Source organism: Agelaius tricolor, unplaced genomic scaffold (assembly GCF_023055355.1).
Source record: "Agelaius tricolor isolate 1412-34295 unplaced genomic scaffold, bAgeTri1.0.p SCAF_29, whole genome shotgun sequence".
Taxonomy (NCBI): domain Eukaryota; kingdom Metazoa; phylum Chordata; class Aves; order Passeriformes; family Icteridae; genus Agelaius; species Agelaius tricolor.
The window spans coordinates 7372413-7397949 of record NW_027269289.1 but is presented as its reverse complement, the minus strand read 5'-3'; the positions used below and the strand labels follow the sequence as shown (position 1 = coordinate 7397949).

The 25537-nt window shown below is 48.0% G+C and overlaps 1 protein-coding gene across 12 annotated transcripts in view; it reads right to left on the bottom strand.

Moving 5' to 3' along the window:
- NCAM1 (neural cell adhesion molecule 1) overlaps positions 1-25204 on the bottom strand; it is a 92798-nt gene extending 67594 nt beyond the window's left edge. For 5 of the 12 annotated variants that reach the window (XR_011682744.1, XR_011682743.1, XM_071449672.1 and 2 more), the window contains exon 1: positions 25013-25201. Coding sequence is in view for 10 of the 12 variants with exons in the window: in XM_071449672.1 (XP_071305773.1) it covers positions 25013-25067 (55 nt within the window). In the remaining 2 variants the exon portion in view is untranslated. Of the gene's footprint in view, positions 1-25012 lie in introns of all 12 variants that reach the window. The other 7 variants (XM_071449664.1, XM_071449665.1, XM_071449666.1 and 4 more) reach the window with 4 other exon arrangements.
- Between the last annotated feature and the right edge of the window lie 333 nt (positions 25205-25537).

Sequence of the window (25537 nt, the reverse complement as noted above, 5' to 3'; positions counted from 1 at the left end):
AAACATGACAGGGATGAGAGAGAGATGAGGAAAAAAATAAAAAAAGATAAATTAGATTAGTCTTTTGTTCACTGTGTCACATCAGATTCTCTTGAAACAACTTGAAAAATGAATGTGTCAGGAAATTGGGGCTGCTTATCAACTCTGCAAACTGCAACACCAAAGCAACCAGACAAACTGTGTATTTCCCCCCTCTAATGTGCAAGATAATTGCCATAAATCATATGTTTCATTCCTTAATTATTCTGAAAAGGGAACAGATGATAAAGAATGAAACACCAGGAAAAAATGAGCTGCAATGAAAATGAAGAGGGAAGGGAAAGGCTGTGCAGAAGGGATCCTGCAGGGGCACAGCTGATGGAATTGGAATTCCTGATCATTAATTAAAAATCCAGGCACCTTCCCCAAGCCCACAAACATTTCCTATCTGGGTGTGGAGCTGTTAAAGCCTAAAGCAGTTCTGGGTTGTTTTTAGGCCATTTTTTACCATTCTTTCCCTTCAAAAGTAAATGATATATAGCTGTGCTTGTTTTCCAATGAGTCCCATTCAATAATCCATTTCAGCAGGCAGATTTCTCACTGAGAAATGTCACAGTCAAGGATCCCACACAGCCACTGACTCCCAAGATACAATCCCAAGGGGTTTTTTTGCAACACTGAATGTACATTCTATTATTTAAAAGCACTGAATAAACATTCTGTTATTTGAAAGCACTGAATATACATTCTGTCATTTAAAAGCACTGAATATCCATTCTATTCTTTAAAAATGTTATGCAGCCCTTGGGAGCAACCCAAAAAACGGAGAGGCAATCTGATTTATAACCCAGGAAGAGAGGGAGAACAAGGAAAATTCAAACTGAAATATGTTTGGGGATGAGAAGTGACACAATTTCCTTATTTTCCCTATTGTCTCTGTAGGGAAACTCCAGCCATGAATGGGTCTCTTGTTCATTCTGGGGCATCACAAGGCACAGAGTGCAGCCAAATCCTGCCCCCAGCTCTGGGAGCCTCCACTGGACAGGAACAACAGGGAAATGGAAATGGGGTTTGTCCTTGTGGGACACTGCCACCCTCATTAGGGTCACAAATCACAGCCAGGAGCACTCGCAGGGCTCCCTCCCAGGCAGATGTGCAGAGAATCCCCATTTCTGGCCAGTGAGGATGATGATGGTAAGGCTTGGTGAGAGCGGGTGGAGAATTGCAGCTCCTCCAGGAATAATCCAAGGGGCACTTCCCCAACGAAAAAAGGCTGGGAAGTGACCCTAAAGTCAGCAGCCCTGCAGCCTCTGCCTGAATGAATCACGAAATCCCCTTCAGAAGGAAGAAAACACCTTTGGCACAGGAAGAGAAAAGAAACCAACTGGAAATTCATGGGAAGGAAGATGTGTCAAACAAGCACAGCCCCTGGGAGTCCTGCACACACACACACACACGCAGGGCGCTGCTTATAGCAATTAAAAATCCATCAGAAACCCAAACACTGCAATTCTTGCCCTGAGAACAGGCACACTGTGTTCCCTTCACAGCCCAGTGCCTGTTTTGTTGGCACAATTATCCATTTTTAACCACAATTTGCACGTCTGTCCCTGGCAGACTCTGGACACGCAGGGAAGCTCTGTGGGCTCCCCACACCTTGGGAGAATGAAGAAATTCCCTGCAGGACCGAGCTGTCCCAGCTCCCTCCCTGCACACAGAACTGGGAAATCTGTGCCCAGGGACACCAGCCTGGCTGAGGGCTCAGAAATGGCTTTTTTCAGCAGGGAAAAATGGGTAAAAATCAGCTGCATCTCCAGTTATAACAAGCCTGGAAGCCAACTGTGACCCCAAAATGCTGCAGGGGGACACTGGGAGGGATCCCCCATCCCCAGGGACTCAGCAGCCTCCCCACCCCACTCAGATATCCCAGCTGCTCTCAGTTATCCCAGGCTGTGCTCCCAACCCCCTCAACCACAAAACTTCCAAACAAAAATTAGCCAAGGACAAGCTTTCCCACTCATGGAAAATTCCAGCAACATCACGTTATTGGGAGGGGGGAAAAATAATAATAAATCAACTCCCAGCAGTGCCAAAATGCTCCCCACAATCAAGGACTGACAGGGATTGAAGCTGCTCACATCCAACAGGAACAGCCCCGTGTGCCTGGGCTGGAGAAGCCTCAAACCAAGGACATTGAGTCAGGATTTCTGCAGGAGATGATAATTTAAATTAACTTAAAAAAAATAAAAATGAAGCAGCTGCTGCCAAGGGAAGTGTTGGCTCTGAGTTTTTCTGGAAGTGCTCTGTGGGCAGGCACTGAAAGGCTCCTATACAGCACTGCTGGCATCCCATAATTTCCTCCTCTGGCTGCATGGGATGGTTTTCCTTGCACAAGGAACCCCAGAGCTGGAAAAGGGCATCTGTGCTGAGCAGGAGATTCACACTCACTTTACACCATTTGAGCAGAGTTTTTAAAAATGGCATTTTTGGCCAAGCCTGTGGGTGGCAGGGGAGGCAGGAATTCAACTGTGGGGCTCAGGTTCCCCAGGAGAAGGGTTTTTATTGGGAAAAAATAAAAATCAGAAATTTGTATTGAAAAAAATTCAATCGGAAATCCAGACCTCATAAAACAAACATTCTAAATCAAAATTCAGTTTCATCTCCTCAGGGTTTTCCAGAAGCACCTGAGGGTGAAGAGCTCAATACAAAGATGGCAAAAACTTCTGTGAGCAACAGAGAACAGCACAGAGCAGAGAGAAAATGCCACCAAAAGGGTTAATGGGGCTATGAAAGGTGCTGGTAGCTGTGGCTAACAGGATATCCAGGCAAACACAATTTAATGCACATTTAGTCAACATCAGGCTCTGCACGAGGATGCTCTAAGGGGCACCCAGCCTGACTGATTTTACAGCCAGAAACTCAGGGCCTGCTCTGCAAGATGCTCCAAAAATTTGGTTTTTAAGAGCAGGAAATTCCTCCTGGAATATCCCAATTTATCAGGCAGGACAAGACACCTGGAACCAGGAGCAGCTCTGGGTGCAGGACAGACCCTGGGATGCAGGAAAACACCCTGGGATGCAGGAAAAACACCCTGGGATGCAGGAAAAACCCCTGGGATGCAGGAAAAACCCCTGGGATGCAGGACAGACCTCTGGGATGCAGGAAAAACACCTGGGATGCAGGAAAAACACCTGGGTGCAGCACAAAGCGCCTTCAGGAGCTGCTCCATCAGGAGCAGCCTCTGCAGGCTGGGCCAGCAGCAGTGCAGGGCCCTCAGCAGCAGTGCAGGAGGCTCAGCAGCAGTGCAGGGCCCTCAGCAGCAGTGCAGGGCCCTCAGCAGCAGTGCAGGAGGCCCAGCAGCAGTGCAGGGCCCTCAGCAGCAGTGCAGGGCCCTCAGCAGCAGTGCAGGAGGCTCAGCAGCAGTGCAGGGCCCTCAGCAGCAGTGCAGGAGGCCCAGCAGCAGTGCAGGACCCTCAGCAGCAGTGCAGGACCCTCAGCAGCAGTGCAGGAGGCCCAGCAGCAGTGCAGGAGGCTCAGCAGCAGTGCAGGACCCTCAGCAGCAGTGCAGGACCCTCAGCAGCAGTGCAGAAGGCTCAGCAGCAGTGCAGGACCCTCAGCAGCAGTGCAGGAGGCTCAGCAGCAGTGCAGAAGGCTCAGCAGCAGTGCAGGGCCCTCAGCAGCAGTGCAGGGCCCTCAGCAGCAGTGCAGGACTCTCAGCAGCAGTGCAGGGCCCTCAGCAGCAGTGCAGGGCCCTCAGCAGCAGTGCAGGGCCCTCAGCAGCAGTGCAGGAGGCTCAGCAGCAGTGCAGGAGGCTCAGCAGCAGTGCAGGGCCCTCAGCAGCAGGGCAGGGCCCTCAGCAGCAGTGCAGGAGGCCCAGCAGCAGTGCAGGAGGCCCAGCAGCAGTGCAGGGCCCTGGAACCCTGCCTGGGAATGCTCAGCAAAGCTCATTCTGGGCTGAACCCACCCAGATATTTGGATTTTCTGATCTCTTGGCTGCCAGGTGAAGGATTGCTGCAGTGGCACATCAGGCAGGTGCACACACACAGCTCCTGCAGAGCACAGCACTCCCTGCTCCAGACCGTGCCTGCCACACTGACAGCACCAGGGAGGCCTGCAAGGGCTTCTTTAAACAACGCTGCTCATTTCATCATTTTCTCCTGTTCACCATTTTCCTCAGTTCATCACTTTCCCCTGGCTGAGGCTTTTCTGCTCACCCTCTGCACCTCAACAATGCTCAGCTTGCTGAGTTCCAACACAGCAGCAGCAGCAGCCAGCTCTGTCCTCCCAGAGCTGTCACTGTTACCCTGATTTAACTCCTTCTCCCAGCCCAGCCCAAGTGACATTCCACCACACAAAACCATCCTCAACTCAAACCCAAACCCTCAGGAGCCCCACGACGTGCACAGAAGCACCAACAAACATTTCTGACACCGGGCAGCATTAAAATTTCCCTCAAACAAGGGGATTAGCTGCTGGATTTGGATGGATTGGATGCTCAGCACAGCTAATAATACCTGACACGGGGCACAGCAGCCAAAGCTGATCTGTGATTGCCATGCCCACGATTCTGGGCAATCACTGACACACCAGAACACAACTTCAGGCTGCTCCTCCCCAAAGGGTTCAAAAACGCATGAACGAGATCATTCACAGCTCTTAATAAATGTATTGTGCCTTCTAGGGAAAAAAATATTAATAAATAAAAAAAAATCAAGGCTGTAAGAGGATAAAAAATTAATAAATAAAAAAATCAAGGCTGTAAGAAGATAAAAGGGTTTAGGGTATAGAAAACCAGAATTTGAGGAGCCCCGGGAGCCCCGCATGGGACCTGCTGAGATCCAGCTGCTCCTGACTCAGGTTTAAGCACAATTCCACTTTGAGATACCCAAAATAACCCCAAGCTCAAGAGCCAAAAGCAGGACCTTGAACCAAAGCTGACCCCCACATCTGGGGACAGATGTGCCCAGTGGATTCACACTCTTCCGGCAATGAGGGGAAAAAGGATTTGGTGCCTAAGTCAGCGTGGTCAGGGAATCCAAAGTGCAGGTGGAATCTGTCTGTGCGACAGAAAAAGATAAAAAATCAAAGCTTGCTAATTGAATATTTGAAGGGAAAAATTAAAATGTTCTGTTATAAATTCCTCTTTACAGAAAGCAGAGCTGTAGGCACAGTTCTGCCTTCAATCCTGCAGCTGCACAGATAAAAATACCCACAGTAACCCAAGATAATTTCAACTCTGGAGTAGCATCTACGTAATTCATGTCCAATCAACTCCTTCCTAAAATCAGCCCTGACTCATGAATGACGGGGGATTATTTCAGTTTGAAGAAACATTTTCTTCCCCTGTGGGAAAAACACAAAGTGTTGTTTGCTCATCCATGCTCAAAAAGTCTGCTTTGAGCACCACATAATGAAGTGGGAGCTTTGTATGACTAAAACACAAATAATTAAAGATGTATTTGGATGTATTTTATTCCTTTTTTGTATCTGCTGAAGAAAAAGCCAAACCCAAAGGATAATTCCCACAGAAGCCAGGAACTGTGGCCAAGCAGAGAACTGCAAACATCACAAGCCAGCAATTGTCTGTGCAGGGAACAATGGATCTTTCCACGGGGTGAGCTCATTAAAAAATGCACTCTGGAGGCCGGGCTGGCACTCAGAGTTCACGTGCAAGGTGATTTTTGTGATCAGCTTGCACCTCCTGGGACATCCACAGCCCTGCCCTCACCACAACAGAGATAATGAGCTGCAATTACAGCCACACACCACTGAAAATAAAGAAATAAATAAACTGAAATTTGATTCATGACAGGGGGAATACAGTCAGAATATCTGATTAAAACCATCTTCTGTCAGAGGCTGCTGAATTTCCTGAAGCCCCACTGCAGGCACTCTTCTTTTCCTGGTCATTCCACCAATGTTTTTGCATCACTCAAATCCTCCTTTTAATCACCTGCTCCTATTTCCCCTACTCTCCCTCAAATTGCTGCAAACTGGGAAAAACAGAACCCTCAAAGTTTGGTAACAGATGGCAGCAGGGATGTGGGATCTCCTACATGCCTGCAAGCAGGAATTCAGTCACTCCTGTCACTGAGGGAACGGCAACAAAACCCTGGGAGAAGGTGACTCACTGGGATCCTGCCACAGAGCTCTGGGGAAAACACAAAGGAGAATGGAGCTGAGATTAATGAGCCAGGCTTTGGGGCAAATTATGAGAGATTTTAGGGAGAAAAGGGACAGAAATATCTTGTTTTGGTGTTATTTCACAGCAAGCCCTAACCCGAAGCACTGGATGGGGGTTCTGTCACCCAATTATCCCATCCCAATCCCTCCCAATTCCTGCTCCTCACAACCACAAGGATCCACCACCTCTGCTTTTCCTGCTCTTTTTAAAGCACCTCATTTTGCAGAAATTCAGATTTCCTGCACAGAGGCTCCTCCTTCGCTGCCCAAATCAGGAGGGGGATCACCCAGAATTTCTGTCTGTCCACTGCATAAAATACCCCAGGAAAAGGTGGGCACATTCTCTAGGAAAACCAGACAGGAATAGATAAATCTCATCTGTGCACAAGAACTCCTCCTGCCATCTCTCAGCTCTCTCCATCTACGCCAGAAGTTTCCCCCCCCCCCACCTTAATTACACTTTGCTCTGAATTAAGCTGGATTTTCCCCTCTTCAACGAGGACAATTTTCCCCTTCATCCTCATTTATCTGCCAGCATTAAAATTCTGCTGCCTCCCAGTGCATCCCTGCTGAAACCCTGACATCCCAGTGATGGCATTTGGGAGCCATTTCCTGCCTGGGATTTCCATCTCGTGTTGCCCCTCACGTTCTCCCCAGTCCCAGCGCCCCCGGACAAAGAGCACAGCAAGGAGAGGCATTTGGAGCTGGAACAGCGACCCCATTGTCCTGCAGGACATCAAAGTCCAGCCTGCAGCTGCTCCTAATGGGCACCAGAACAAGGACAGGGTCCTGCCCGGCTCTGCTGAATTGGCACCAGGGTTTGGAAGGAAATTTTCTGCTCCTGCAGCAGGAACCTGCCCTGGGTCAGGCAGGAGCTGCTGTTTTCATGGGGAATCACTGTGCTGGCATCTCCCGTTCTGCCTCTTCCAGGCAGCACAGGGAGAAATTCAGGGGTGGAATTCTGAGATAACAGGTTCTGCTGTGGTGGGGAGCAGAAAGGCAGAGGTGCAGAGACTGAAATGAGCACTGAGATGGTGAAAATATCTGAATGTTCATTTCAATCTCTGTATCTCACTATAAATGGGATGGATAGATCCAAGTCACTATAAATGGGATGGATAGATCCAAGTCACTATAAATGGGATGGACAGATCCAAGTCACTATAAATGGGATGGACAGATCCAAGTCACTATAAATGGGATGGATAGATCCAAGTCACTATAAATGGGATGGACAGATCCAAGTGATTGATGTAAAAAATGGGAGGGAATGCACTGGTGGTGCACGGATGGGAGATTCCCACTGATCTATAGTCAACGTTCGTGCCATGGCTGTTTTTTCAGCCAGAAGGGAAAGCCAAACATCCCCAAAGCTGTGAGTGGGAATCTCCCTGGTTCCTGCTGGGATTGCCCAGGAGATCTTGGTGCCATCTCCTCTATGGCTCCCTGACACTGTGAGCAGCTCTTCCCCCTCCAGGAGCTCTCAGGGCCGTTTCACGTACCCTGGATGTTGAATAAAGCACTCACAGAGCTCCCACAGCAGCTCGGAGCCAGGAGAGCAGCCTGGGCCAGGTGTCCCCAGGGAGTTCAGGGGATTTAGGTTAAGCACCCATCTGGCTGATTCCTTCCAGTGCCTCCTCCAGGCTTTGTGCTCTGCAGGGGAAAGCTCCAGCCCCAGCCACAAACCCTGGCTGCTGTTCCTGAACAATCCAAGCGCTTTAGGAACCTCTGCAATGCCTGCTCACACACCCAGAGGGCAATTAATTACCCAAAACTGCAAAATCCCCGTTCCCAAGTGCTCTTATCTGCCCTCCCAAAGCCAGAGCCCCTTTCTCATCTTTGCAGGCTGAGAACTCCCTGGTGTGAAACTCACTAAAGGCAAAACCCGCCCAGCAAAACAAAGAAACAAGTTAATTAATTGCCCTCTTGAAGAAAAGCACAAACAAAGGCGAACTACAACACAAACATGTCAGTGCTGCAAAGGGCACGTTCACTGCTCACTGATCTGAGCCTTTTGTTCACCTGCTCACTTCTTAATTAGATCTTTTAGCCTTCGCATCTCCTCCTTCTTCACCATCAAACAGAGAGGTTTATTCTACACTCCTGCTCGTTCTTAATTAGATGTTTTTAGCCTTAACATTTCTTTCTTCACCGTCAAACAGAGAGGTTTATTCTACACTACAAAATGCAAATGTGGGACGAGAACCAAGCAGAACTCGCAGAGCTCACTGCACTTCTCAGCTTCATTTTATTCCCATTTCTTCCATCCCCTTGCCACATTCAGAGTGGATGTCTCTTTTACCCATCCTGACAGCAGGAGTGGGAACACCACACAAGTTTCCTTCCAACAACGAGGAATGACTTCATTGTTGTTTTCCTAAGTATGCACAAAAACCAAGGGGGGAAGGACATATGCAAAGCCTGCTCCCAGAATCCTTTCCCTTGCAAATTCACAGGCAGAGTGGTTTCCATCTGTTTGCCAAGAATGTCAGATAATAAATTACTATTCCACCTTCTGTGCTGGAAAACAGAACAGCAAAGGGAGCCTGGAGTCCCCAGCCAGCCCTGCCTGATTCTCCCACCACCAGCACAAACCCCTCAGCCCCAGCCATGCTCCACTCAGTCCCCCCTTTTTGGGCCAATTTACTCTCCCCCTTAATTACACTTTGCTCTGAATTAAGCTGGATTTTCCCCTCTTCAATGAGGACAATTTTCCCCTTCATCCTCATTTATTTATATTGGATATATTAGGATAAATTTATTTATATTATAACTATTTATAATAAAATTATTAATTATATATATTATAGTATTATAATTATTTATTTATTATATTTAATTGTAATTATATATAATAATAATTATTATTATTGGATGAATTTATTTGAGGATAAACCAGACCTGTGAGATCCAAGGGACAGAAAGCACCTGGTCCCCACCCAGCCCTGGGGACAGCCAGGCTGTTCCCAGGCACTGCACATGATCAATTTATTAATAATCCATTCAATTTAATAATAATCCATTTATCCAGGAACATCAAAGCTTCAGTAGGCAGCAAACAAGAGACAAACGTTGTGAAAAAGAAGGAAAAAAAAAAGGCAATGGGAAAAAGTCAGGGAATAATGGAATTAGGAATTAATAATGTATAAAGCCCAGAATGAAATGGAATAGATATAAATCACGGAGTTAGGAAACAATGGTATTAGGAATTAATTCAAAGCCAGAACACATCACCCCATACTTCCCCACCAAGGGTAAAATTCATACATTTATGTAAAAATTCATGGTGTCAAAAGGAAAAAAAAATAATATTTAGAAAAAGCCAAGCCTGCCAATGTCCCAGGAAGGAGTCCCAGAGACTGCAGTGAGCTGGGCCTGAGAAACATCACTGAGGCCAAATAACAACTGAACCTCCAGTTTGAGAGGAGGGAAAACCACCAAGAACCCCCAAAGCAGACAGGGAATATCAGCACATCAGCCCCAGCTCTGTGGCACTGAAACCACAAAAGCTGCACAAAACTGGGTTTCAGTGCCTCCCTGCAGTGCCCTGCCTGCTCAGCCCTGCCAACGTCTCCATGCAGCTTCTGGGGAGGGGAAACACAAATTCCCCAGGGAAACACACAGGGAGCTGCAGAAACCCCACACACAGCCCCAAAAACTGCAGCTGGAGGAGGCAGCAGCACCCACAAAACGCTGAATTCTGGGGAATCACTGCTGGATCCATCTGAGGCTCCTGAAAGGCTTCACCCCTCCAAGCACAAGCACAGAACTGATCTTTGCAGTAGAGAAAGAGGCTGATCTCTTGGGAAACCATTGAATTGCAGATGCCTTGGAAGGAAGGCAAGGAAACAGGCAGGATTTGGTTTGGAGAGGGAGAGATGCACACTCCCTGCAGAACAACTCCTCTCGTATCCAAACGCCCACCAGTGCTGGAGTCAGGCAAGGCCAAGCTGCAGCCCTGCTCAGCTCCCCTCAGCTGCCAGCAAAAGGAGATTACAGGAGGAGAACCAGGTGGAACCAAGCCTAAGCCCAGGTTTATCCTCATGGAGTGTCCTGAATGCTGAGCAGAACAGCTCCTGCTCCATGTGGGATGCTCCAGGGACAGCCCAAGGGATGCAGGGAGAGGACAGCAGAGATGGAATTACAGATTCTCTGCCCTCCCACCCTGGGCAGCAGCACACAGAAGGTCCTGGGGAGAATCTGGGCACCAAATTTACCAAAAGAACTCTCAGGGGCAGCCATTTCTGCCCCTGGAACTGGAATCATTCATTATTTGCTCCCAGCCAGTGCCCTCAGCACCAACACACTGAAATCACTTTGGTGTCACCCAGAAGTGGCACTGTGGGACTGTAACCCACCAGGAACACTCTTTTCTTATCAGAAAGAGAAGAATTTCTCTTTATCCTGGATTCTGTGATGGTTTGAGACACAGTTATGGCAAACCCAGATGCTTGCACCAACACTGGCCCAGCTTCTTCCTTCCACACAAAGAGGATAAGAAAAACCAGGTGTTTATTTAGAGATGTCTTCCCAGTGCTAAATATTTAAAAGATACACCCACTCCATCCAAAACTCCTCATCAGAAGCAGGAGGTCATGAAGGAAACTATCAATGCACCCAGCAGACAAACAAATAAATATTGAGCATCCTCATCACCTCCTTTATGGTTCCTGTTCAAAAAATAAAAGTCTCCCACTGCATTTGATGGTTTTTTATCAACAGCACAATAAATCAGTGCCATCTAGTGGAGTCCAAAATGTTAACCTGGACCACAGCTTCCAAATCTTACCTGTCTGGAATTCACAGCCTCTCAAAGAGCCTTCCCTGCAGTGCAGGCAGCTGATGAGGCAAACTGAGGAGTTTAACACTGCTCAGCTCCCCTCACCTTCCACAAAGCTGCAGGACCAGCACATGGGGCCCAAAACACACCTCCAGCATCAACAGAAACTCACCTTTGGAGCTCCTGAACGTGCAGCCAACAGCTCTGCAGTCACACAAAATACGGGCCAAAAATCAACAGAAATGTTCAGTGTAGGGGAAGAAATCCTGCACTGGTTTATGGGGATTTTCCAGCAGTTTAGAATTAATAATGCACGAGGATGTTTAACATGGTGGTACCACCACCTTTCATTAAAAGCACCCCAATCAGCACTGTGGGATTCTGTGTTTCTCTGGTTCAGCCCCTTCACAAGATCACTCCTCTGCTCTAGGAAAGTCAGATTTGTCCAAACAGAGCAGGAGCACACACCACAAGCTCCATCAAACCCTTCCCTTATGGTAGTGAAACTCCAGGCTTTAGGTAAGCACAAATGTGATTATTTCCCTTTCCACTGGTACAGAACCATTTCTGGGGTTTGGGATTATAACCCCTAATGCAGTGTTCACACACCATTATCAACAAAAACCCCAAACCGTGAGCAATGAGTGAATTCAGTGGCAACAGAACTGACCAACAAGATGTGGTGGAGCAGATGCTGCTAGATCCCACCCCAAAGTTACAACCCCATTCTGTCCCACATGTCCAAGGACACAATTCCACACCTGTCTGGAACAAAAACCACCTTATTTTGTCCATAACAAAAATCACCTTCTCCTTCCCAAGCGCTGCTCCCACTTTAGCAACCCCCAGGAATTTTACAGTTATTCCCAACCCTGGCTCCCACTTAGCTCCCACGTGGGAATCTTTGGAAATTGCCATCAAACATGGAAATGCAGATACTCTGGAAGGCTCTGACGCAATGCCAGGCAGGGATATTTTTAGTTCTAATCCATTTAAAGTGCTAAATTCCAAGGGAATCAGCAGCATTGCTTTCACTCACCACTCCAGCTGAATTCCTCTGCTCCCACTGCTGCTGCAATCTCCAAGGAAAAGGAGATAAGAGAACCCTTGGCCTGATAAGGAAATATCTTTTGTTTCTTTAATGCTTGGAGGTGCTTCTGCATGTGCCACTAAATAATAAATCACACCCCATAAATCTCCTGGACACAGAGGACACTGCAGGAACCCATCAATAATGCAGGGCCCAAACCAGGAGTGGGGGATTTCTATTTTTATTTCCAGGCTGCTTTGGATGGACCAATTTAGGCTGATAAAAAGCAGCTCCTGAGAATGCACAGGAGCTTTGGGATAGGGCACTGATCACCCTCCAGACCTGCCAGAGTGCCTGCAGCTACAAACCAGAGCCTGAAATTCAGGGCTGAACACAAGAAAAATGGTCCTGAAATTCAGGGCTGAACACAAGAAAAATGGTCCTGAAATTCAGGGATGAACACAAGAAAAATGGTCCTGAAATTCAGGGCACAACACAAGAAAAATGGTCCTGAAAATCAGGGCTGAACACAACAAAAATGGTCCTGAAATTCAGGGATGAACACAACAGAAATGGTCCTGAAATTCAGGGATGAACACAAGAAAAATGGTCCTGAAATTCAGGGCACAACACAACAGAAATGGTCCTGAAATTCAGGGCTGAACACAACAAAAATGATCCTGAAATTCAGGGCACAACACAACAAAAATGGTCCTGAAATTCAGGGATGAACACAACAAAAATGGTCCTGAAATTCAGGGCTGAACACAACAAAAATGGTCCACAATGGCTCTGTGGTTGCATTTAAATCCAGATCCAGTCTCATGAAGCAAGAATTGTTCATATAAAAATGGTTTCTTTTAACCAAAATAAGATGGATTTCAAAACTTGGGATTTCATCTGCACATTCTGGCACATTCTGCTTTTTTGGGGGGATTAATAGGTAAAATGTAACTAAAACAGGGACAGGTTATCAGAAACTGAAGCACACCTAGTAAAAAGCAAAAAAAGCTGTAATTTATTGTATTAGATAGCACTAACAGAGATTGTCCTAAAGGCAGCCTTTAGAGTTCCCCCATCTCCCACAAGGTATTATTTTCACATTAAAATAATGCAATCCCACAGGCTTGGGCATAAACCATTTATTTCTACTCTTGTTTTTATCAGCATTTATTTCTACTGTTGTTTTACCAGCAAACACCAAGCACTGCCATTGATAAAAGCAGAAATTCCTGAAGTGTGTTTGCCCAGAACATCAAAAACCCACAGCAAACACACTCCAGGGACTGCTCCAAGGGCACCTTTTCACTTTGAATATTCAATAAAATAATGGCAAAAGCTGCTCCAGAACTTGTGTGGTTTTAAAAAAGACTGTTTTAAAGAGATTTTTAAAAAAAATCAAAGGGTTTGAAGTTCAGTTTTCTCCTGGAAAAGAGACTGAGTGAAAAAATACCTCAGAGCTGGGTTTGCTCAGGGCTTTGCTGATGATGTTGAGATTTTTTTGTGTGGGACACACAAAATGCTGAGAGATTGGTTCAAACCCTCCCAGAGCTCCTCAGAGCACCCAGCAAGGAAAAAAGCAGAGTTTACATCAATTTTTGTGTTTTCCCTCCCCACCCACACAGCAGGTCACATTAACTGCAGTGGGAGCAGCCAGGCAGGGCCTGGGTGGGAGAAAAAATCCCATTTTCCCTTTCAATGAAAAGCCTGGTTTTTCACCAGGTGTAAGAAAGATCAGCACAAGCGATTTATTTAAAAATAAATGGTCGTTGTGCAGATTTACATTGATTTTTACTCAAGGAGGCACTTGGAATTTTCATAGGGATCCCTCAGTACCTGAGAGCAGGCGAGAAAAATTCCTGGATTCCTCCCTGGGTATTCCCTGGGACTGGATAAAAGCAGGAATTACCTCCTGGTGCCTGACACTGTGCAAAACCAAACTGCACACCACAAAAATCCCACCTTGTTTGCCAGGAATTAAAGCATCCTGAAAGCAACAGAAACACCCATTGCTAGACAAAAATAACTTTTATTCCATAAAAAGTATTTATAACTAAATAAATTTTTATTTACTAGTGTTTATACTAAATAACTTTTACTCTAAACAGAAATATTTCACAGTATTTCCTGCTCTGGAGCTAACAGCCATGCCAGCCTGCAGTGGGAAATTAAAATTACAAACAATCACTGCAGCACTACGTTATTTTTGTCCATGAAGCACAAACCACTCCAAGTTTGCTTGTATTTCATGAAATATTCATTTCACAGAGAAATGGAGAAAAATCAGAGAGCAAAATAGCCAAAGCCCATCCCAAATAAAACCCAGTGGCAAAGCCATTGTGAATCAATATAAATTAAATCTCTGATCTGCAGCTCTTTTTACAGGGAAAAAAAAAAAAAAAGTTGTTGCAAGCTGTCCACAATAAATAAATTTAAAATTTATTCCCTTCGTGTATAACAGCTTCCCTCCTTCATTCCCAACAAACCCCAGCCAGGAATAAAAGGAATAAAAGGAATAAATGGAATAAATGCTGTGAGCATTCCCAGAGATCATGGGGAGATTAAAGTGCACAGGATTTAGGAGTGTGCAGTAATTCCTGTGTCTGCTCCACGCTGCACTGGGGATTATCTGCTGCAGACACAACTGCAACACTCCCCAGCTCTGTTCCTTTGGCTCCTGCAGCTCCCAAGAATTAAAAAAGTTCCTTGGCCAAGCAGCTGTTGGTTGTGTTTTGCTAAAATGCCCAAAGTGTCTTCCCCTCCCCGTTAACACAGTGAAAAATGCAAAATTAAATCCTCCAATGTTATAATTAGCCAATAATGATTGAGCATTTTGATCCCCTGGACTGCATGGGATCTGTGATGCACATTAAGAAATTTGAAATCAGTTTTATTTTGGTTATTTTGAGGGTTTCAGAGCACACCCAGGTGGGCTCTAAGTGCTTTACCAGAGCAGTGCCACAGCCTGCACACAATTAATTCAAAACCATTTGAAGGCAGCTCTCACTAAAGGGAAATACCAGTGTTGGTTGTATTCAGTATTTCCTGCTACACTTCACCTCCAAACACTGCAAGTGCAATGGGCTTTAAATGGGATTATCAGGGAAATAAATGGGAATTGGCTGCCAGGGATGGTCTGGGAGCTTCCTTCTGACTGCAGTGACACAGGCAGAAAATCCACCCATTCCTACCCCAAACCACCCACACAAAAACCCAACAATTCTCACTCAAATGCAGCAAAAATGAAGAAAAATGCTCTCCCTGTCTTGCTGCCTTAAAGCATCACCAAATTACACAAAAATCCCTCGTGCTCCCGACAAAAATATCCAGAAAATGCCATTTTGAACACGGAGAACAACAACATTGGCTGGCAGGGGTGGTCTGGGGTAGGAATGGGTGGATTTTCTGCCTGTGTCAGGCAGGGCTCTGCTGCACCATGAAAATCCACCCATTCCTACCCCAAAACACGCACACCTAAACCCAACAATTCTCACTCAAATACGGCAAAAATGAACATTGAGCAGAAAAACGCTCTCCATGTCACCAAACCACACTAAAATCCCTCGTGTTCCCTACAAAAATACCCAGAAAATGCCATTTTGAACACGGAGAACAACAACATTGGCTGGCAGGGGTGGTCTGGGGGTTTCCTTCTGACTGCAGTGACACAGGCAGGGCTCTGCTGCACCATGAAAATCCACCCGTTCCCACCCCAAAACATGCACACCTAAACCCAACAATTCTCACTCAAATACGGCAAAAATGAACACTGAGCAGAAAAACGCTCTCCATGTCACCAAATCACACTAAAATCCCTCGTGTTCCCTACAAACATGCCCAGAAAATGCCATTTTGTGCACAGAAAACAACAACAAACACACCAAAAGCTCCACTCCAGTGACTCATTTCCACAAAGACCTTAAAAGCAACCTCAGGCCAGGCTGAACATCGTCCCTCAAGGCTTTCTCAGCTCCCTGGGTGCCTGTTTGGAATTGCTCCTTTCCATAAGTTCACTGCTGAAATTCACCCTAGCAGGGAACCCTGCCAGTGCTCTCACAGAACCAAATAATCAAGTGTAAGAAAATGTGCCCGAGAGTTGATAAAAGGAGGAAAAGCAGGAGCAGAGAGACACCGAGGGCTCAACAAACAGCTCAATAATATTGATTAAACACAAAGCCAGGACAACAGCGTTTGGGGAGCACAGGGATAGTTCACTGCTTGTCTGAAATGCAGATTTTTCCTTCCAACAAAAGGTTTTCTCCAGCACAACCAGGATCAGTTTTCACCTCTCTTCATACCATGGGCTGGTGGTAACTCACAGGCACAGCCTGCAGCCCAGTTCTCTACTCATTGTACAAAATTCCTGGACTAGAACATTTGTATGTACATCTGTACCCATCCAGATAGATATATATATATTTTTTTTTTTTTCTTTTTTTTATCTGCCCATTGTCTCCTTCAGAATACCAACATCACCCACTGAAACATCCCTACTGCTCACTCAAGTCCATGTTTCAGTATCTACAGGGTTTTTGAGATTTGTGCAAAGAAAAGGAGCCAAAATCTCCCCTTTTCTGGATTTTTTCACGCAGACACAGCTCATTAACACCTCACCTCACACTGCCCCAGAGCAGCAGCTGAAGTCACACAAAACCACATCACCACAGGAATGCTGTGCTAGTCCCTGTTATTCCAAACCCACACAATCTGAGATTTCCATAACCTTTACCTGGGAGAAATCCTGTTATTCCCAAACCCACAAATCTGACATTTCCCCATTCTTTACCTGGGAGAAATCCTGTTATTCCAAACCCACACAATCTGAATTTCCCCAACCTTTACCTGGGAGAAGTCCTGTTATTCCAAACCCACACAATCTGAATTTCCCCAACCTTTACCTGGGAGAAATCCTGTTATTCCCAACTCACAAATCTGACATTTCCCCAACTTTTACCCCCTCCAATTTTCCCAACGGGATCAAGACCTCGATCTTGGCCTGCTGAAATCTCAGCTGCCCAATATTTAATTTTACCCCCCAGCTGCCAGAAGAGCCAGGGAGACCTGGGGGTGAATATTTGAGAGTTTAGTGCCCATTTGGCAGGGCAGAGCTCCGGGCACTCGGGGCAGTCCTTCCCCAGCCACTGCCCGGGTTCTGCTGCTCTCAGCCCCTCCACTTGAATGGAATAAAAACCCTTTTGAGCACCACAATCCCAGAGCCTGCACAATGCACATCAGAGCTCCTTTGAGAGGGTGATTAATATGCAAGGACAGGCTGGGCTCTGAGGAACCACCACGAGCATCCCCAGCCCGAGCTGCCCTCAATCCCTGCTGTGTTTGTTTCAAACTGTGCAATAATGCCACAGATTAGAGCCCAGTTTGCCAATACTGTGCCAACACCACCAATCTGGCTCCTTCTGTTTTAAAATATGCAATAATTCCATGCATTAGAGCCCAGTTTGCCCATATTGTGCCAACACCACCAATCTGGCTCCTTCTGTTTTAAAATATGCAATAATTCCATGCATTAGAGCCCAGTTTGCCCATATTGTGCCAACACCACCAATCTGGCTCCTTCTGTTTTAAAATATGCAATAATTCCATGCATTAGAGCCCAGTTTGCCCATATTGTGCCAACACCTCCGAGCTGGTTGCTCCTATTTTAAATTGTGCAGTAATTCCATGCATTAGAGCCCAGTTTGCCAATATTCTGCCAACACCACCAATCTGGCAGCTCCTATTTTAGATTATGAAATAATGCCACAGATTAGAGCCCAGTTTGCCAATATTGTGCCAACACCTCCAAATTGGCTGCTCCTGCTTGAAATTGTGCAATAATTCCACAGATTAGAGCCCAGTTTGCCCATATTGTGCCAACACCACCAATCTGGCTGCTCCTATTTTAGATTATGAAATAATGCCACAGATTAGAGCCCAGTTTGCCAATACTGTGCCAACACCACCAATCTGGCTGCTCCTATTTTAAAATATGCAATAATTACATAATCAGAGCCCAGTTTGCCCATATTGTGCCAACACCTCCAAAGTGGCTGCTCCTCCTTTGCTTTTATTCAAACCCAGCCTTGAATATCCCACATAAGAAGGTGCTGGGAAAACAATGGGATTTCAATTTTTGAATGCTTAATGCACATCAGTCTTCACTGTAAAAAGAACTGCACTTTGTAAATAAATTTTTAGGGGTTTTTTTTCCATAAAACAAGGACATTTACAATCCTACAGCTTGATTTCAGGGACAATTAACTAAATTCTGCAGGAATATATTGCAGTTGTAGTAACATTTTAAAGTATTTTTTATACAGTTGCTTTTGGGACAAGAGATATTAAACATCTGGGAAAGCCCATTCAAATATGGAGGCAACGATTTTCTATTTCCATTGTCTAAAATCTTCATCACTTTATTTCACCATTTATCACCTCCTCAATTCCCCAGCTCAGCCAGGGCTCTCCTCTGCAAAGGACCTTGAATTTCACTGATTCTGACCAAACTCTGCCCAAAACGTGGCCTCAATGTCACCTGGCTCATTTCTTCCTCTAACCCTTCCTTTCACACAATTCTCCATTTCTGTAACAGATTTACACACTCCCATTCATGTCTTTGCAGTCATATTTCAAGTTAATCAATGTGGTAAATGACAATTAACCATAAACCAGCAACAAACAATTAACAATTCTTGTTCATCCGAAAGGTTCAAGGGTGATAAATGTCATGAACATAAACAAAGAAGGAAAAGTGGATTAAATATTCAAATAAGCTTCTATTATAACTGTTTTTATAAGAGTAGAGGTAGGAAAATCACAGAATGATTGGGTTGGAAGGGACATCTTGAGGTGATCCAGTGCAGGAGGGGAGGGCAGGAGGTCACCAGGGGTCTGGCCAGGTGTGTTCTGAAGGTCCATGCATGGAGGATCCACAATTTCCCCACTCAGCCTGGTCCAGGAGTCATCCAACAAAAATAATAATAATAAAAAAATAAAAATGAAAAGAAAACAGGGATTTTGGTGTGTTTTCATCTGTGCAGAGAGGATTTGCTGTGCTGTATTCCAGTTTGCTCTGTTGCTGGGAGATCCTGGCAGTCCTCACTCCTTGCCAGCAGGGATTTGTCCACATCCACGTCCCCTGGGGCCTTCTCTCAGCCTCTCCTCACACCAAAGATGCTCCTCCAGTCCCTCTGCAGGAAATCCACTGGCTGTGGTCCACAATTGGACCCCACACTCCAAACGTGGCCTCAGCACTCAGAGGCAGGTGGATTTTTAGAGAATTAACCCAACTCGCCTGATTTTAACAACCAACTGTGGAAAGCACCTACCCTGATTGACCCAATGGCTGTAACAGCCTTAAAAACTCAGCTAGAAAGAAAATATATACATAAATATTTCTGTTCAAGACATGATGAGATGGACAATTCTGCAACAATTCAAGCAGTCAAGAGTTTCTTTAAATGGATTTTGTCCTGGCCAGTGATGCCCTGGTGAAGTGGTGGACATTTGTTTTAACTCAAAATAAATCAAATCTGCTTCCCTTTTAAAGAAATCGACCACTTCAATGGATTTCCCAAATATTTTTCCACGTTATTCTTCCCAGGCTGTACTGACCCAGCCAACTCCCATTTTCCCAACACTCCCTGCATCTGTCCTGTCACAAGATCTGGATGAAAATAGAGGATGGATCAGCCCTGACACAGATCCCATTACTGCCTGCAGCCCCAAATGGATTTCCTTGCATCAGAGGTGGGACATGGCCCTGCCTGGGCCAGAGCAGCAGGAATGGGATCAGGGCCTGCCAGCCCTGGGCTCTGTCCCATCTCTGACCTGGTTTTCAGCCTGAGCTCACCTGGGACCTTTGGTGCCTCCATCCCTGGGCAGGGCAGGAGCACTGAACCCACACTGAGCAATTACAGAGCAAACAGAGATTCCTGCAAATCCCCCCCAGTTCCCAAGCCCAGCTCTGTTTCTGCAGAGGCAAGTGGAGACATTCATCTTCAGGCACAAGCACAATTTTTATCTTGCTCTTGCTCTGTGATTTCTGCTGCTCAGCTCTCCATCCTAATTATTATTCACGTTGAAGAATTCAGATAACTCCCCCTGCTCTTAAGCACAGCTCTATGTGACTCTACCCCACAGCTGCTGCTGCTGCTTCTTCAGAGGAATCTTAAAGCAATTTGCACTTGCTGTGCAGGATAAACCTCCCATTGTGTGCTGTTCCCCAAAAATCAGCTTTTCCGGCAGCTGGGCTGAGGCTGCTGATGCCCCACATTTGTCCCAGTCAGAATTTAGCTGATGCACCTCCAGTACTCAAATTCTTGGGTCGAAAGCAAGCTCAGAAGCCAAAGCTGTAACAGGGTCCAAAAAATGCTCTGGGGACGTTTTCAGGTGGCTTTGGGGATTTTAGAAGATGTCAGCACCTCCCTTGGGGGGGAGTCCTGCCCTGGGGGCCCAGTTATTCCCATTCTCCCAGTTTATAAACAGCAAGGAAAACACAATTCTGCTCCTTGTCATTTCCAAAGGTCCATCTTTACAAGTGAGTCACATCCATGGGAAAGGACAGAACTGGGAAATAACCAAAGAAATCAACACCCTCATTCCAGAGCACCTGGAAAACGCAGCCCTGGCAGCATCAGATCCTTGCACAGCCCAAGGTGCTGTGGCACAAGGTTTGCCATGGAGTCAGAGCCACTGAGGCTGAAGAAGCCCCCCAAGGCCATCAGGTCTGAGCTGTGAGCAGTCCCCACCCTGCCCAGAAATTCCCTGGACACCTCAGGGATGGGGAATCCAAAGCTCCCAGGGCAGCCCTGCCCGGGTTTAACCCTTCCCATGAGGAAATTCCTGCTGAAACTGAGAATTGTTAAGGTTGGGAGAAACCTTGAAGATCATCAAGTGTCACTGTCAACCCTGCAACAGCACCGTGTTCAGCACCAAACCCTGCCCCAAGTGCCATTTCTGGGCACTTCCAGGGATTTTCTGGGCACTTCCAGGGATGGTGACTCCATCCTGCGTGTGCCATTTACCCTGGGAAGGTCTGGAATCTGCATCACCAACCCTATGGAGAGGGATTATCTGCTTTACCATCAATACAGCGAAAAGTACCGGATTTAAAGCCATACATTTATTTAATCTGAATTTTATCCTTGATTTTGATCTATTTCCCTCCATTCCACGCGCACTGCACACCCAAACCCCCATGAAAACCTCCCTGCAGTGGCTGCCTGAGCCAATCCCGGAGGCAGGCAGGAGCAGGAGCTGCCATTTGGCTCCGGGTCACTTCAAAAGGCATCGTTGCTAATGAGCAGCTGCATTTCCCCACCAGGAACCCAGAAGGGCCCTGCTGCCAAGCCCTGCTCATTTCCATCCCCGTGCACAGCCAGCCCTTTGCTCCATGCTAATGTGTTTTCCTAAACAAAAGGAGCCACAGCCAGCCCAGAGCTGACCTTCACATTTGCTCCTGTGATTTGGATGCCTCAGAGTCTATTTGCCTGGTGGCTCTTTTTTTTGTTTTTTCTTTTTTTTTTTAATCACATTAATTCCCGAAAAACATGCGCAAAGGAACCAGCCAGGAGAGGGGAGCTGCTGGGAGCCGTAGTTCCCTGCCAGACACACCCTCAGCCCAGTTATCCCCATTCTCCCAGGTTGTAAACAGCAAGGAAAGCACATTTCTGTTTCCCTGTCATTCTCAAAGTGAGCATTCACGAGCGAGTGGCTTTGCTTGTCTCACATCCGTGGGAAAGGGAAGAATTGGGAAATAAACAAAGAAATCAACGCCCTCTTTTCAGAGCACCTGGAAAACACTGCCCTGCTGGCATCAGATCCTTGGAGCTTTCTCAGAATTCCCTGCACAAAAGCCACGACACAATTCCAGGGGAAGCAGCTCCTCCCAGGCTGCCTGCAGAGGCATTTGGGGAAGTTCACAGTGCCCATCTCACGTTGAACACACTGCAAAGATGATGTTTCCAAAACCACCTCAGAAACCCACCAAAAACCCGCAGAAATGTGCCTTTTTGCTATCACCAGGTGTGTAAAACAGCGAGGAAAACCGCAGCATGGCCTTTGAAACGAGGAAATGAACTGGGCTTTGTCTCCTCCCCGAGCCGTCCCTCTGCTCCTCGCAGACTGATGGCAGCAGATGCAGGATCCCCTCCTCCTCCTCCTCCTCCTCCTCCTCCTCCTCCTCCCCCAGCAATTGGTTCTGCTTCCCTGGCAGCCCGTGCAGGAAATCCACGGCATCGCCCTCCCACCCCAAACAAGCAGGAAAACCATCAAAAAACCCCCCTGGCGTTCTGTGCCCAGCGCCTGCACCCAGGCAGAGCAGTTATCCTTAAAATACATTTCTGGAGCCCAGCCAGGAAAAGTGAAGGCACTTTCAGCCTGGAGAGCAGCCACAATGTTTAACACTTAAAAACCGGGTAGTTGTGGAGTTACTCATGTGAAATGTCCTTAAAATAAACCTCTGACAAAACCCACACGCTGAAGACCCAAAATAAAAAAAAAAAAGCCAAAAAACAAAACCCAGCCCAAGAGTCAGCTGGGGAATTTTCAAGTTCATGTGTCAAGGGGATAAAGTTGATACAAAATCCTCTCTATTCTTTAGGAAACCGCAGTTCTCAGGATGCACATGAAAGGAGAGGAGCCATCTGCTCTGTCTATAAATCAGCTTCTACATTATCAGAGAACGTTTTAATTTTACAGCAGACTAAATAAAATAAATCATCACTACCACAGGCCACGGGGGTACACACGAAATGTGGAATTATTCTAAAAGCCATAAAAGACACGGTTTGGTTGGGAGCCCACCCCACAACTGTGCTCACATAACAGTTTCCTCAGGGATTCCTCACTGATGAATATCTCCCTCTTGCCTCCTCTTACATTTAAGCTTAAGGGTTTTTATAGCAGCACAATCAGAAAATAAATAAAAATAAATAAAACACCCTCTTGCACTGACATCTCCACAGCTTTCAAAGCAAAATTCCTTCTCCTCCATCACAGAGTGGGGGAAAAAAAGAAGGAACACAAGCAGAGCATCCTTTAGGGTGGAAAGCAGAGCTGGATGTGCTTGGTGCTGCTTTCACCATAAACACTGCTGCTGCTTTGTTCTAGCTTTTTAATATTTTATTTGGTTTTTGTGTTCTCCATTTTGTGCTGATTTAACAGATCCAGCTGTGCAGCTCCCTAGGCAGTCTCCATATTCATAATTATTATTATTGGATAAACATGTATTCGAGTGGGGCAACAGATGATATGCAGATAATTTTTCTTTTGCTTACTCCCATTTATTTCCCCTGGGGGGGAAAAAAAAAAAAAGAACCAAAAAAAAAATCCCCAAAGCAAGGCGCTTTATTGTGGCCTCCCCCAGCGGAAAAGGGCGGCGGGGATGTGTCAGATGTGTCAGATGTGTCAGGGATGTGCAGCCCCGGGGATGGGAGGGTGTGGCCGGGCAGGATGCGGAGCTGGGCAGGGCAGGAGCGGCTGGAACGGGAGCGCGACCCCCCCGCCATGCACAGAGCCCCTCACGAGCACTCCTGGTTTTTATTTGAATTAAACAGAGGCTAAACGGAGAGCCGGGCAGGGCGCAGGGGGGGCGGTGATGTTAAACAGGTGGCTCGGGTCTGGCAGCAGCCCTGGGGACACTGGTGGCACTGTCACCGCGACAGCCACTGTCACCGAGAACGCAGACAGAGCCCCAGCGGCGGTAATTGCTTAAGGAGATAAAAATCCTCAGCGTGGGGAGGAGGCAGGGAGGGAGCACGGCAAGGACAGACACACGGACAGCTGCGGGGAGCGCGGGGACACGGACACGGCACCGGGGAAATCCCGGAGCGCAGCCAGGCGCGGGGACAGCTGCGAGGGGCCGATGGCACCGCCGGCCCGGGATGCTCCCCGGGGACGGGGCACAAGGGCTGAGGAGCACAGGACAGGACGGGACAGGGAACAAACACCGGCGGAGCGCAGCGCGGCTGGGGAGCGCTCCCCGGGGAGCGCCGGCACGGACAGCGCCGGGGAGGAGGGACGGACGGACGGACGGACGGACGGATGGATGGATGGCTAGCATAGGGAAACGGCTCGGAGAGGGGATGGAGCACACGGGGATGCGGCTCTGAGCGGGAATGGAGCACACGGGGATGCGGCTCTGAGCAGGGATGGAGCTCGGAGCGGGGATGGAACGCACGGGGATGCGGCTCTGAGCAGGGATGGAGCTCGGAGCGGGGATGTGGCTCGGAGCAGGGATGGAGCACGCGGGGATGCGGCTCGGAGCGGGGATGCAGCTCGGAGCAGGGATGCAGCTCGGAGCAGGGATGGAGCACACGGGGATGCAGCTCAGAGCGGGGATGGAGCACACAGGGATGCGGCTCGGAGCAGGGATGCGGCTCGGAGCAGGGATGCAGCTCGGAGCAGGGATGCAGCTCGGAGCAGGGATGCAGCTCGGAACGGGGATGCGGCTCGGAGCAGGGATGCTGGCTGGGGCGGGGCCGGCGCAGGTGTGGCCGCTCCATCCCGCCGCTCCCAGCCCACCTGCCGCTCCCGAACCCGGGGCGGTGGCGACCCCGGGGGGGTCACCGCGGCTACCGAGCGGCCACAGCGGGGCCACCGCACCACGGCTCGCGCCCGGGGCCGCTCCACAACGGCAGCGCCCCGCGCCCCTCCTTTTTCTCTTTTTTTTTTTTTTTTTTTCCTCTCCCTCTCCTCCTTCTCCTTTTATTATTCCAGCCGCTCCACGGCGATCGCATCCCTGGCTCCCTCCCTGGCCGCGTCCGTGCCCCGGCGGGCGGCGGAGGGCGGCGGCCGCGGGAGCATCCTCGAGCCCGCCGCGACCCCGCACGCAGCATCCCCTCCGCGCCCATTGTCTGCGCCCCCCGCGCAGCGAGCCCGGCCCCGGGGGAGCCCAGCCCAGCCCAGCCCAGCCCGGCTCGGCCGCCTCCTCCTCCTCCTCCTCCTCCTCCTGTCTCCGCCACCCCGCGGCCCCGCCGAGCCCCCGCAGCGCGGGGTCCGCCCGAGCCCATTGTTCGCGGCGCGCCCCCGGCCCGCCGTACCTGCGGCCCGCAGCAGGACGAAGGCGCAGGGCAGCACGGCGAGCGGCAGCAGCATCGCACCGGCGGGAGGGAGCGGCGGGCCGGGGCTGCGGGCGCGGGGAGGGCGCGGGAGCCGAGCCCGGCGTGGCCGCTCCGCTCAGCGCTGCGCCCGCCGCGTCCCGGCGCCGCCTGACGGCGCTGACTGACGGAGCGCAGCGCCCGGATCCCTGCGCGCTGCCAGGCGCGCCGAGATCCCTCCGCCAAGGGAAATAGTGCCGCGCTGCTGCGCGCCTGGCGCGGGGGGGGAAAGGGCTTTGTTTGGGGAGTAAGGGAGCAGAGGAATAGGAAAATAGTTATTGTTAATTGTCATCGTGTTGTTTATTATCATAGCAGCATTACTGATTATTATTATATTATTATCTATTTATTGCATATTATTACATATTTATTATGTAATGTAATGTAATGAAATGTAATAATGTATTACAATTTATATTATATTATATTATATTATATTATATTATATTATATTATATAACATAACAT